This window comes from Xiphophorus couchianus, chromosome 17 (assembly GCF_001444195.1).
Source record: "Xiphophorus couchianus chromosome 17, X_couchianus-1.0, whole genome shotgun sequence".
Lineage (NCBI taxonomy): Eukaryota > Metazoa > Chordata > Actinopteri > Cyprinodontiformes > Poeciliidae > Xiphophorus > Xiphophorus couchianus.
The window spans coordinates 10,907,792-10,921,430 of NC_040244.1; the positions used below are offsets into that span (position 1 = coordinate 10,907,792).

The 13,639-nt window shown below is 41.2% G+C and overlaps 1 protein-coding gene across 2 annotated transcripts in view; it reads right to left on the bottom strand.

The window, feature by feature from the left end:
* Positions 1–828: 828 nt before the first annotated feature.
* The window catches only part of prickle1b (prickle homolog 1b), a 30,028-nt gene continuing 17,217 nt past the window's right edge, over positions 829–13,639 (bottom strand). For both annotated transcript variants that reach the window (XM_028043960.1, XM_028043959.1), the window contains exons 2-8: positions 9,959–10,159; positions 9,202–9,315; positions 6,324–6,461; positions 4,034–4,237; positions 3,766–3,952; positions 2,497–3,495; positions 829–2,403 (exon numbers count right to left, since the gene is read on the bottom strand). In XM_028043960.1, the coding sequence (XP_027899761.1) occupies positions 1,445–2,403; positions 2,497–3,495; positions 3,766–3,952; positions 4,034–4,237; positions 6,324–6,461; positions 9,202–9,315; positions 9,959–10,147 (2,790 nt within the window). In that variant the 5' untranslated portion in view covers positions 10,148–10,159 and the 3' untranslated portion in view covers positions 829–1,444. The remainder of the gene's footprint in view (positions 2,404–2,496; positions 3,496–3,765; positions 3,953–4,033; positions 4,238–6,323; positions 6,462–9,201; positions 9,316–9,958; positions 10,160–13,639) is intronic.

The following is a 13,639-nucleotide window of genomic DNA, read 5'->3' on the forward strand; positions in this document are numbered from 1 at the left end:
TCACCCAACCGTTTCAGTTTTGATAGCTTAAAAAAAGCTGTATATGTAGATGTGGCTATCATTAGCAAGCAGCTTTTCCTTGTAGCCATGTCTTGACTTATAAAGGAGCAAAGACTGCCTGACTTTGAATTCTTATCTGTGACTGTTTCCCGTTTTGAAGAGTAAGAGAAGTATGCGTTTTTGTCACGCAGTTATGCACCACGAGAACGGGAAGTTGAGATTTGTTTTCTTGTCTTTTCCATTTTTCTTTTGGCAACTTTTCAAAATGGAAAAGAATCTTTAAAAAAAGATGACTAGAAAATTGTTCTAGAATGAACATAATTTTTTTTGTTACCAAAATCCATAACTAGGAAACACTCCATTGAAGTGAAGGTATTGGTTATCTTTTTGCAAAAGTTACTTTAAAACTGGAAATAACTTGGTTGTCCTTTAACTTAGAAAGATCTATAGTAAGTGTTATATATATATATATATATATATATATATGTGAAAAAGTTTTCTGAATTTTTTAGTAATTTCATCTTGTGGGATCAAGTGCAAATATTGGGGAAATATGGCAAACTGGTAAAACCTTGTCCGTTTTTTTTGTTTTTACTTTCGCTGTCTATAGATACAGACATGTTTGAGTAGCTTTCTGTATTGTAGCCATTTGCTGACTTTTGAAGGTCAAGACTACCTAGCTTGCATTCCTTTCATATTTGCTTGTTTTCCCCTCTTATTTCAGTATTTAGAACGTTTGTCTATTCGAAGTCAAAATTAGGAGGAAAAAAACAAACATATGTTACAAATTGTATAACCCGATTCAAGCAGCGCATTCTTGAACAATTGGAGAAAAAATATTTATTGCAATCACCTTTACATCACAGAGCGTACGTTGGTTATCTTAGAGCAATGCTGCTGGTCAGGTGCAAATACAGGTGTGTTGCTGCCAGTTCTGTACTGGTTTGTGATTACATAATATGGAAGGTGTTGCAAACATCAAACAGGAATAATGTGGCCTTTTTCTGTGGACAACTTGGTGATTCTTCTCACTCAAGCAAAACCATTTTTACACTTTTAAAAGAGTATAAAATACTAGAACTGAAATTTTAACTTATTATTTACATTTTTATGTTGTCTTAGTAAACATTAAATAGTTATTTGGTTAGTTTCTTGGCTCTACTTGCATTGTTAACCTCTGGAGGGGGGAAATGTTTTTACCGTATACCATATTTACCATTGCAAAACTATTAACTGAACATAAAATCCTCTCTTGGTGAAATTCCAAACTTCCACTGATATTCAAATCCTATCAATGTTGAACATTTTAACCAGCTTTGCATACACATAATAAGTGTCTAAACAGCGCAGAAATGGCCTCTTTACAGAATATGACAGACCTAACTAAAAATCTTCACCATATTGCTTTGTGTAGTGCACTTCATAAGATTAATGGCATGGTTCGCTAAGAAATGATGCAGTTTTTGGAGCTATGGCCCTTTCTGCAACCAGTCTGTGAGCCGTGGCTGAGGGCCGTGAGCGCGGTCACCCTTGTTGGGTAGTCTTCTGCATAGTAGCGCCCAACCGCTCGAGGTTGTGGGATTGGTTGGCCAAGAAAATACCCCTCTTCCTCAGAGTCTGACGATGATGAGGAGCAAGTTGAGCACCAATCGTCGTCATCTCTGTGGAGACCCATGAAATGTTCAAACCGTGGGTCATTCTGGTTTGAGCTACGGAGCATATAGTCAGATCGGGTTTGGGAGTAGGCCAGCGGCAGCATGTGTGTGGGGTTCTGAAGACGCATCGCACCATATGGTGGACTTACTATACCCTGCTGCTGAGGCTCAAACAGCCTCTGCGCTCTCTCTACAGGTACCATGTGAAGCGCGTTGTCCGAGCGGGTTTTGCGGCTCCTGTGGCGCCGGCCCTGTCGGTGGTGTTGGGGCCTCCCTCTGCTGTGGTGGCTTGTCGAGTGGCTTCTTGCTCTGCCGGGTTCATCTGGGCAGTACGCTCTCCTTTGTGGCTTCTCACTCATGGGATGTTTCATAACACTAACCTCAAATCCATCATTATATCCATTGTCCACTGTGTCCTCTGAGAACTTCACCATTTGAGGAGGCCTGGATTGTGACTTGCTCCTCCTTAGAGCCGGAGCTTGAACAAAAGATCCAGGGAGGCCCTCTGAATGTGGAGATATTGCGTGAAGTCCTGTGGGAGCAGCAACCCTCATTCCAAGCCCTATCCCATTCTCTGCCTCCTCAACTCTCTTTTCCATGTTGAGACTAAGGGAGTTTGCGCTGTGGTGTATGTGGGATGAATTAAATGTTCCCATGTTGCTCATTTTCTCACACTCGACAGTCATGGAAGAATCCTGGATGCCATGAAGGTTGTAGACTGTGGGTGCATCCCCATCCACTGATGCACCTAAATAAGAGTGAAGAAGGAATATTTGTTAGAATGTGTTTTTGAGATCAAAAGTAAGAAGAACCGAATTAAGACATTAAGCATTGTACATACCAGTGATGTTTGACAAAGCAAGGGAATCCATGGAGTCTCCAACACTCTTCTCAGCCTTCCTTAGCTCGTCAGCAATACACTCCAGGGAGTCCTCGTACCACTCCCTTGTATCTGGCCAAAAAGCCTGCTTTCCTACTCCAGACTGCTCTTGATCTTGGTCATACTCTAGCTCTTGGATCTTTCTTGCACTGGCAGGACCTGGATGGCTTCCATATGCTGAGTCTCCGAGGCCGTCCTGTGACTGGGCCCAGTACATTTCAGGTAGATGCTTCTTGTCCATCAAGCCTGGACTGAGGCTGTTGGCTCGAGACTGATCAGAAGTCTGGCTCTGGGTGGGACTGTTAGGGGCGGGGGACGAGGGGTTAAGACCCACAGATTTTGAATCAGACTTCAGCCAGGGATCTGACGGACTTATTACCTGCGTTGAGTCACTGTTGGGACTAGGTGATTTTAGGGACGGTGGCTGATGTTGGTGCAGCATGCCACGGTCACCAAACTTGAGCAGGAGCTGAGTCATATAGTCCTCATGCTGAGCCCACTCCTCTGGATCCTCCTCTCCACCGGCATCCTGTTCCTCCCGCTCACTCCAGAACCTCTCCTCCTCCAGACCAAGACGAGTTAGCTTGCTCCCCACTATATCAATGTCCCCATCGCCATCTCTGTCCCCTTCACCCTCCCCAAACCTGTGCTCATAAGAGGTGACTGTAGTAGGAGAGCTAAACAGCTGTGACTGTCGCCACTGTTCAGCGGGCCTACTGCTTTTCCCCATGCGGACGCTCCGTCGGGATTCACGAGAGCGGGCTGACTGGAAAGCGGAATCTGATGAGTCTGAGGCATGTACATCTTCCCCTTGGCTGCAGGCCTTTGAGCAATAGATGCGCCCTTGCTTGGGTAAGAAGGGACAACCCAGCAAAGACGTCTTGCACTGGGCACAACAGAAGCACTGGTCTGTGGCGTGCCAGTGAACGCCTTCGTAGGTCATCTGAGCATGGTCAACACCTAGAGAAATGAAAGTAAGAATCACGTTACCGTAATGTGTCTGACCAGGGATTGATATAGAATCTTTTTCAATATGGTCCACATTTTGAGATATTAAAGCTGTAAATTTTACATTTTTAACAAGTAATTTGTATTCAAGGTGCTCTTTAGTATATTCAGCTTTGGGCTGAATACAAATGCTTGCCGCAAGTTTAATGTTTTAACACTCAAATTCATGCATAGACATATGTTTGTCACAAAATGTTTCTCAAGATTTTAAGTATGACTTACCAATGTTTTCACCACAGGCCTCACAGTACTCTGCATACAGCGACTCAAAGCACCCACAGCAGTAGGGCCGTCCATTTTTCATGATGTACCGCTGTCCACCTAGCATAGTCCCACACTCAAAACAGGCAAAGTGCTTCATGTGCCAGTGACGTCCCTCAGCCTCGGTGCATTCATCTGCAAAGATGATCTACGTATATTCGCAAAACCATCGTTAGTTTGCATCAACTTAAAATACAGCAGTTGCTAGTTAAATAATCGGGCCAGTTACCTCGTCACAAGAAGAGCATCGAGGTTTCATGAGCTCCGAGTGGTGTCTCCCGCAGAAGATCTTGCCATTTTGATAGAAATAGATGAGATCCACCAGAAGCTCCTGGCACATGGAGCAGGCAAAGCATGCCGGGTGCCAACAGGGACCCGGCCCTGCTCTGGAGGCAAAAATAGCCATCTCCCCTCCATTGATGCCGCCACAACACTGTCAAAGACAAACAGGAGGTAATATGTGTGATTAAGCTGCCAACGCTAATAGTGATAATTACCCTTCCTTGCAAATCTAAGTAAGGCGGATTGCGAAATAAACCTCAAAATAGGCATGTGGAATGAATTAAATCAGTAGACAGTGGAAAGTGCCAAACATACATGACAAACATTCTAATAAATGAGTGTCTTTAAAAATTTATTTCAGTACATTTAATGAAAAGGGTAAAATACATACAGATTAATTACGCCTGGTAATAAAGTTTTTATTCTATTAGAGTATGGCAAAAAAAAAAATTGTCCCTCTTTTGTCAATCCAATCATCATCACTCACACCCCTCCTCAAGTGGGGTAGGTGGCTAAAGGTTATTGGTAAAGAAGATGACTGTTCACAAGCATATTCCTGAAAGATTTAGTGAAAGGTGAAATGAATTAAAAACAGCAGGCTTGAGAGGATTGTGAAGCGAACCCCATTCAAGCCAAAGTCTTTGTAGAGATTTACAAGGTGTGAACTGTGGCTCAAGTGAGTGCTTCAAGAGCCACCAAAGACGGATGTATCTACAGCTGCGGCATTCCTTGCGTTAGACACCAGATCCAGCAATGCAGCTGAGCCTATATTAAAGCAAGATCGACTTCCTTCACACCTCAGCAGCGGCGTAGGCTGTTCGGCTCCATGCCACTCTGTATGAAGGCAGTGATTTATCCAAAGAAAAGCAACTCCAGGCAATGTAGTTGGTGCATATACTGTGCAGTACAAGGACATACCTGCAGCTCGGTGGCATTCTTATAGTAGAACTTCATTTTTCATTGACATACACTTGTATATCTGCTAAGTTTTAATTTTTGCAAAGAAGGCAAAAACGTAAAGGTGGTCGTACCTTGAACATACTGAAGCTAAAGATTATTCGGGGACCTATACCATTTTTTTCTTGCCTAGTCCAATAGTCAGTAATTCATAGGAAAGCACCTCTGGTCTGTAAAGTGGCCTTGGCCTTCTGACAAAAGGTCTCATGACTCCACAGAGATCGTTACAGCCTGCCTGAACATGCAGTCTTTATATAACTAGGCATATTTACAAGGCATTCATAGGGAGCTATGGGACAGCATGCCCAGCTGTTAGCCATTATGACCACTTTGGACAGACTGGGGCCTTGAAAACTGTGGTGTTGCATATCACTACAAGCCAAGCCTAGCAAAGCGATGAGGTTTGTGTTGTCATTAAACGCCCCGTGGTTGACAATAGCATATGTCTGCAGAGCTGCCATAAAGATATGCATGTCCGGTCCAACATGTGTGTATGTGTCCGTTGGAATCCTGGGAGCATGTGTGTGACCTTGCATCCCCCCTCCATTTTAGCTTCTGTGTCTGAGTGGTGACAGACTGCATCTGAATGTTCGGGGAGGGGAATTAGCTTCATCTGCTCCTTCCTGGGGGCCTGGAAGAGGATGTGGTTGAGTCACTCTTCGCATCGGAAGCCGCATAACACCAATATTTACGTTTGGAGAAACGATTTTTTTTTTTCTTTCTGTTTTTTTTCGGAAATACGATCAGCAGTACTTAATGTTTCTGTTTACGGTATCTGCAAACGCAACTGCTTCTTGTCCTGAGCTCAACCTGACTTCATTCAAAATGTCAAGATGCCTCGCAACCAACTCCGCATGCTCTAATTACAGCACTTAATGTGGAATTACCTGCTTCATACTGTGACTCGTTTGGATAAAAACAGGATTTTGGGACTGTGCAAGAATTACTAATTAATCTGGCCACTCATTTGCAGTCTCTCACGCTGGGTTATAGATGGCAGACAGGAAATTGGCTGAGCTCCTCATGAGGAAAATGGCCTCTCTTCTTGGTTTAAACATGAGCCCTCCAATTTCCCTGTTTCCTCTCCTGCTCTAATGAGGAAGTTTATGTTAGTGATTAAAACGACTATATTAGCCAGTCAGGACCAGAAAAGGATAGTGGATCGGCTTCACGTGATTTAAATGGCTGAAGACCCTCCGGTTGGTTTCTCTGTGACTGTTCTCGTACCTCAGCGCATGTGTGCACAATAATATGCCAGTGTGTGTGTGGGAGGCTCATACGTTTTCACAGCGAGTGTGTTGCAGGGCTCTGGGGAGGATCTTTGGCGTCCCTCTCCCCAGCGCCTCCCTCTTTCTTTGGGTGCTGAACATTTGAAGCTCCCTCTTTTCCTCCTCCGTTAACGACTGGCAGTAGCGCAACTGTACGAAACGACAACAAAAAATGGAATTAAAAAGCATTAATGGTCAATTATTTACATTTTATGTTACAACCAAAAGCTTATATCTACTTTCTCAGGAATGAATATGTGGTGGATAAGTGAACTATGACAAACTGGGTTCAACATTTTTATGAGTAAATCTGAAAATTGTGATCTATAGGGATTACTTTGGATGCTGTGTGTTTCTATCAGCATTGGCGATCTCATTAATGAGGCATCAAGTCTTGGACAAATTGCTAAAACTCAGTCATACTGGAAATGGAGATTCCACAAACAACTATTTTCAAGCCTAGCAACAGATTCTCAACTACATTTATTTTTTGCCTTTAAGTAGGCCATTTTAATGCAAAACATGTAGCTTACACCAACACATTCAGTTGTCTGAATGCTTAGGTTCATTGTTTTGTTGGTTGGTGAACTTCTGCCCCAGTCTTTAACCTCCAACAGGTTTCCTATCAGGACTGCCCTATACTCAGCTCCATCCATTTTCCCATTAACTCTGATAATCATTCTCAAAGTATGACGCCGTCACCACCATGTTTCAAAGTGAGGATGGTATGTTCAGAGTGTAAGTTTTCTGTCATCTACTGGCTTTTGAATATACAGTTACACAATCTATTCTGCTTTATCTCAGTAATGAGGATGCTGGATTTATTTAGGAATAAATTACATGCAGCTTGAATCTATTTGCTAATTAGGTGAATTGGATTTCTATATGGGTATAGTAAAAAGGGGTGAATTACAAATATATGTATCTGTATGTATGTGTATATATATATATATATATATATATATATATATATATATATATGTTGTTTTTTTTAACATTTTTATTTGCACAACAATGCATTACTGTCTGTCCACTTAATGGATATGGCTGCATACCTTTAAGTGCAAAGCGAAAACTAAATGAGCACCAAGTCCAGCAGATAGCACTGCTTTCATCTGTGTGCTTGGGTGAAGCGGCTCCAAATATGGTTGTAGAAAGAGTTTAATTGAAGCTAATTCTTTGCCCAAGGCTGCTTTGAAAGGACGGCATTAACAATATACAAACCCTTCCTCTGTATTTAGAGAGGAGGATAAAGGCTCAGATAAAAGAGCAGGGCTGTCCTAACAACCAGCTCAGCTGATCTCTAAACAACAGCTAGCGATGCAGCCTCTGTCTCTTTCTCCTCTCACCCAGACACACACACACACACACACACACACACACACACACACACAGCTTATCCCCTCCAAACCACTGCCGCTCCAGCATCACCTCGCCTCCCCAGGCTGCCAGCGCTGCTAGCAAACATCATAAAACTGCTGAAACACTGCGAGTGTACCCGTTGTTCTCTCTTCCAAATGTGCACACACAGAGCACCCCTGCCAGCGACTCTTGTTAGTCAGCTGGTGATAACCCTCCATCATATCACCTAATGTCAACTCCCGCATTGTAAGTGAGAAAGAGGGGAGCTGGTTTGAACATCATAAGCGGAGCAAACAAATGAGATTTGCTTTACTGTCACACGTTTGTATTTTGCTGCGTTTGAGGGGACGCATCTGTTGTATAAGGTTTCTCTTTTAGAAATGTTCAGCCAGTTAATTCATTAATTCACCACCCAGTCCACTGAATTGTCCGCTTAACACCTGTGTCATGTACATGTTGTGTGCCAGGACTCTCCTCACACATCTAGGGCCAACGAAGCTCTTGACTGTGTATGAGTTAGGCGCGTTTGCGTTTCAATTGGCAGCCTTTTGCTTGGGGAGATCCTTAACCTTAAAGATTTTGGATCTTTAGTTGTCACTGATTTCTTTGACAAAAACAGCTACAGCCCAAGACCAGCAGCATATGTGAGGATCCTTTTTTTTATTTTATTTTATTTTTAAAAACTTCAGGACGATTTTGTGCAGCACAGTGGAATTTTTTGATGGAGGATGTACTCGTATAATTCTTTACCGGGTTTCCCGGCAGTTCTGTAAGTGATTTCAATGGATTTACAAAATATAACCTCGACTATCTGCTTGAAGTGTGACCCTTCTTTGGTTATTTGGGTCATTTTGTTATTGCTTAATATTGGTTATTGTGGGGACAAATCCTCAATTTTGGACTTACCAAGCATCTGAAGCACTTTCTTCTTCCGTTCAACTTTCCATCAATATTCTTGGATAGAGCAATCTATGGATGGCCAGCTTCAATTGCAAAGACTCTTTGTGACTTATCCTATTTGTGAATGATTCAACTGATGTCATTAAGCCATGATCATAAAGGATAACAGAAATAAATGGTTGATATGTCTCTCTTTAATCTACATAAAGTCTCCATAAAAAAGGAAATTAAAGTTTCCTTATTTTACACCGCCTTCTACACTGCCCGACTTTACATTCTCGCTTTGGGCTTTCTTCTCCGTTTTTGCCCCTTTGGCCGTTGCAGACTTATTTTATGTTTTGTGAAACAAAATATAAATAAGTCTTTTTTTGTAATATTCTACGCATTTGGGATTAACTCGCACATGCAGCTGGATGCTACCCGTCAACAATGTCTGCATTTTGTAAGTGAAAAACTAAAAGGAGCCTGATACAAAAAGAAATATCGGTCATAACAAACAGAACAATATGAAAAGTTAGTTTTATTGTTGTCTAATTAAGTATTTATTGTGTAACTGGAACATTTGCTCTGTTTGTTATCTGAATAACTGTGTTTTTCTTGTCACACGCTGAACAAGAAGCCTTTGTACCTCGTTGTCGTGTGGCGGGAGCTGGTAGAGGAGCTGTCTGATCCGGTGTTTCTCTCCTGGGCTGTTCACGTACGGCACTTTGTCTTCTGGCAGACAGGCGAAATACATCTGGACCTGGAAAAGGAGAGAGACACATGCATGAGCAGTTCTGAACCGTCGCCAGGCCTTACGGTAACTTCTTTGTTTTGGATTGCTTAAAGGCATTAAAGAGAGGAGAGTCTTAGGCTGTCAACCGGGCATATCGCTGTGTGCCTTTCTTTTGTGACTCCACGGGCCAAACATGTCAATCTATATCTAGTCACAGGCGCCCGACTGTGAAATCTCTTCACACAAAAGCAGACAGCGAGGGACTGTAAATGTTAATGTTTGCCTCGGTTAATTTCCCTTGACAGGAGAAACGGAAGCCGGAGCAAAAGGTGATTGCATGTCCTTGGAGGCAAAAAACATGGCAAAGTATTTTCTGACTGAGTTGAAATGAATGTCTTTATCCTCAGTAAACACAGCTAAATGTGGATGAGCAGATGCTCAGTGTCGGGGCATGTCGGCGCAAAATATCCTTACTTGAACTAAACCTCCTGCTTATAGCAAACAATTTTGCACAATTAAACTCCAATTACATGTGTTGATTTTTCGGTCTTTGTCAGCAATTTATCCTACACTAAAATCAGATTGGTTTTCTAAAACATACCCGTAAAGACAAAGATTATATGTACAGCTCTCCAAGTGGTCAGATTAAATCCCTTTGGAAGGCTGTTACCTGTTCAGGCCTGAGTCCCGGCGGCACCCAGGCGTACTCCTCGAGCACACAGCCAGAGTCGTCATCTGATGTGGAGCTCCTCTGGAAGCCCACGGACATGATCTTCCCCACTTTCCCCCCCGAGCGAGCCTCCATCTCTGGCCCTCGGGGTGTGGGACGCTCCCTTCTGTCGCTGCGCTCTAGGTTCATCGCGCTCAGGTGCTGTGAGGACAAATGGAACAGATTGGCGATTTAATGTTTGCAAAAGTGGCCCTTTATTTTTCAAATTCTCTGCCTCCGTCACGTTTCCAACCTAATTATTCACAAATGTCTGCGTTTTGACATTTCGTCATTCGTTTGGTTGGAGTATTGCTGATATTGGATTTTCTCGCAGTTATTGTTTATCAATTGCTCGCAATCGGTCAATTTGCCATTGTTTATTTTAGTGTCTCAACGAGATAAGTGCCTTTGCCCTGGCGGTGTTGTAAGGGTTTAACTTTCTGGCTGAAAACAAAACATTCGAAGAGCAAAGAACAAACAGTGAAGTAAAAACAGTTTCTCCTCAATTTAGCGCCGAGCGAGTTTACATGTCAAACACAAGAATAACAATTGCAGGGGCGTAGTGCAGAGGTGGCCAACGGGTGGCCACGGCCACAAGATCCTTGGATTCTAATTGGATTAGGGTAGATTATAAAGCTACTTTCATTATTGAATTAGCACAAATTTTTATTTTACAAAGTTTAAAAAAGTTGGTTTATCACAAAACATAAAGAAAACCTAAAAAATATATAAATTAAGACAAGAATTAACACGAGTCAGAGTAATAAAATGTAGTGATTATAAATTAGTATCTGAGTGAAAATGCTGTTAAATTTAGATAATCTACAGATTGCTTATAGCGAAGAACAAAAAATCTAATAATTCAAAGACCCTCTACAACCAAACATGACTTTAAGTGGAGTTTTAAAGGGACTTCTATTTACCTGCATCTTCAGGGAATTAGAATATAAAATTTCCCACAATAAATATTAACTAAAGGAAATAACAGACAACATACAATGTATAACCACTGTGAGAATACCATACTGACTAGCCATAAGTGCAAACAGTGCAAAACTTAATTTTTTTTACAGTACACACAACTGCTCAAAGAACCTTATAATTCTTCACACAGAGATTTCTATTAGATATGACACTATGACGGTTATAAAACCTGAATTCATCTTGTGAAATACCAAAAAGATAACATTTTCAGGTTTTTTATTTCTTTGGCTTAAACATAAGAAACCCTAAGTATGAAAAAAAAGATGCCACTCCCAGTCTATTATACATTTTATCCATTGTAGACCCAAGTTGGACAAAAACTATCAGACAAATCGTTAGCATAAAATGTATTTACCGTTGAGATACACACAATATAAACAAATCTAATGTTTAGAGCCTGACATGAAATGCAACACAGCACAGCTTCATTTTATGCAAAATCCAACAGTCTGAACTGAATCCCATGAAACTATTCAGGCGCAACAGTTTACAAAACTCAAACTGCAGCAGGAATCTACATGCAGGAGCGTTGCAAACGGATTTTGTTCTATGAGCTGGAAAAAAACAAACAACAAAAAAAAAACGGTTGGACCAGCTAATGCTTGGAGGGCCATCAGTTCTTTCCCCAACTCCGTCTCACCCTCCTCCACCTTCAGCAGTAGCTTTCTTATCTCCCAGCGGCGGCTATGTTCTCCAGGTCCCTCAGCCCGATAACAAGAGCTAAAGGTGTCGAAAAAGCCACTTTCCCATGCAGACAGGACCCAAACTCTGCATCTTTCCCATGCAAATAAAGACCAGAGTTGTCTGTCTGGGTGAAAGACAGACAGAAACCTCACACACCCACCTCAAAACCGTATGGAGATTAGATGCTTTACATAAGAACAGAATTTTGAGGGACAATCACGTCTCGGTAGTTTGCGTTGAGCTATAATTATCAGTGTGAAATTTCAATGCCTCTAATTACACTTGTAAAATTCCTCACCTGTGAGTCGCTTTGGATAAATGGGCCGCGTGTCGACATACAGGGACAAACGCACGTAAATTTCAAATTGTGAGGTTGTTCTATTTGAGGATTCTCATGTCATAGTTTTGTTTGTCGTGCTTTTCTCTCGTGTGTATTACAACTACTAGTGCCACTTCCAAAATTGTAAGTGTAAATGAATCACATCTGTAGAAATCTCCACCGACATACTTTTAGGTAATAAATATTTCACTTTATTTTGTGCTAATTGATTTCTTTTTCTAAAAGAACAATAAAAATGTTTGAAGCTATAAAAATAACCTACACTTAACAACTCTGGAGGCCTGTATTACATAAAATATCACCCCCAGGCTTCCAACATCACCCCAGGAACAACACTCTGGGCACAACAAGCATTCCTCCAATTAACATACAAGGCGGCAGAACGTAGAACTTACAGATAAGAGTCGTAGTTTAAAGCAAACCTGCAGCTCTTATCACAGAACAAAAAGGAATGTGTTCATTGCTTTGTTCCTCGGTGGCTAATCTGTAATAGTGAGATAGACGGTGTTATCAAGCAGGAGCTTTTCTCTTTACTCGTCCTATATCATCTCATCTGAACCAGTTAAGATCAACAAATGATGAGATTAGATGAAAAACATGTTTAAAAAATAAGTTTGCGTCATTAATTATTGCTACAATTCAGCACCCTCTAAAATTATTGGTACCTTTGGTGCAAAGCTGCCAATAATCAAATTCATTTTTGATTGCGGTTACATAATCTGACAGCGGAGCAAATCCAACTTTTAATTTGAGCGTTGTGTTCACTTCAGGAAAGATAATGACACAACAGGAAATAAGTGTGATAAGTAAATGATAAATGAATGGCATGAAACCCAGTTACAGTTTTATGCTATGCAGATGACATTGTTATTTATACAGCACTTTGTCCAACATAAAATGGGCAAATTTCCAGAGATGAAACAATTATGTTCTAAAAAAAAATCTAACAAAAGCTATATTTAATTACTTTGATTACAATTGAAAATACCAGCTACCACTCTAAACCACAGAGGAATAATTAAATAAAAGTATATATATAAATATATAACAACCAAAATCATATAAGAAAAATAGGGCTGGATTAGGACCCAGTTCATCTTGATAATTTAAATAAAAATCCTGGTGTCCTCTGCAAGAAAATGAAAATCACTGGAGCCGTATGTTTTATATCAATGTAATGACACAATATATTATGGCCACTGCGACACATTTATCTGTGGAAGAAATCTCCAAATCTCAGAGCTGCTGCAAGGATCAGTCACTTGGCGTCACCAATCCCCATACCTACCATTTATTTTAAAGCTTTTGAACCATGCCAATAATTTTGGGAGGTGGAAAAATTTCTATTTCTCATGCAAAAGTAGTTTTGAGTTACCAAAACTATCTTGTATTTTCCATCCTATGTACTTTATACAAAAGTTATAAATAAAAAAATTATAATAAAAAAAAATCCCTCATTACTTCACTTTGACTGAACTTGAGGTGGTGCGCCCTCGTTCATCACTGTCACAATGTGCGTCTGCCATTCAGCTCCCATCCCGCAAACAAAGAAAGGTGACTGCGGGTTTCTGAGCCAATATACACAGCAACTCACATTTCACCATGTCACCACTTGGCAATAACACAATGGCTGT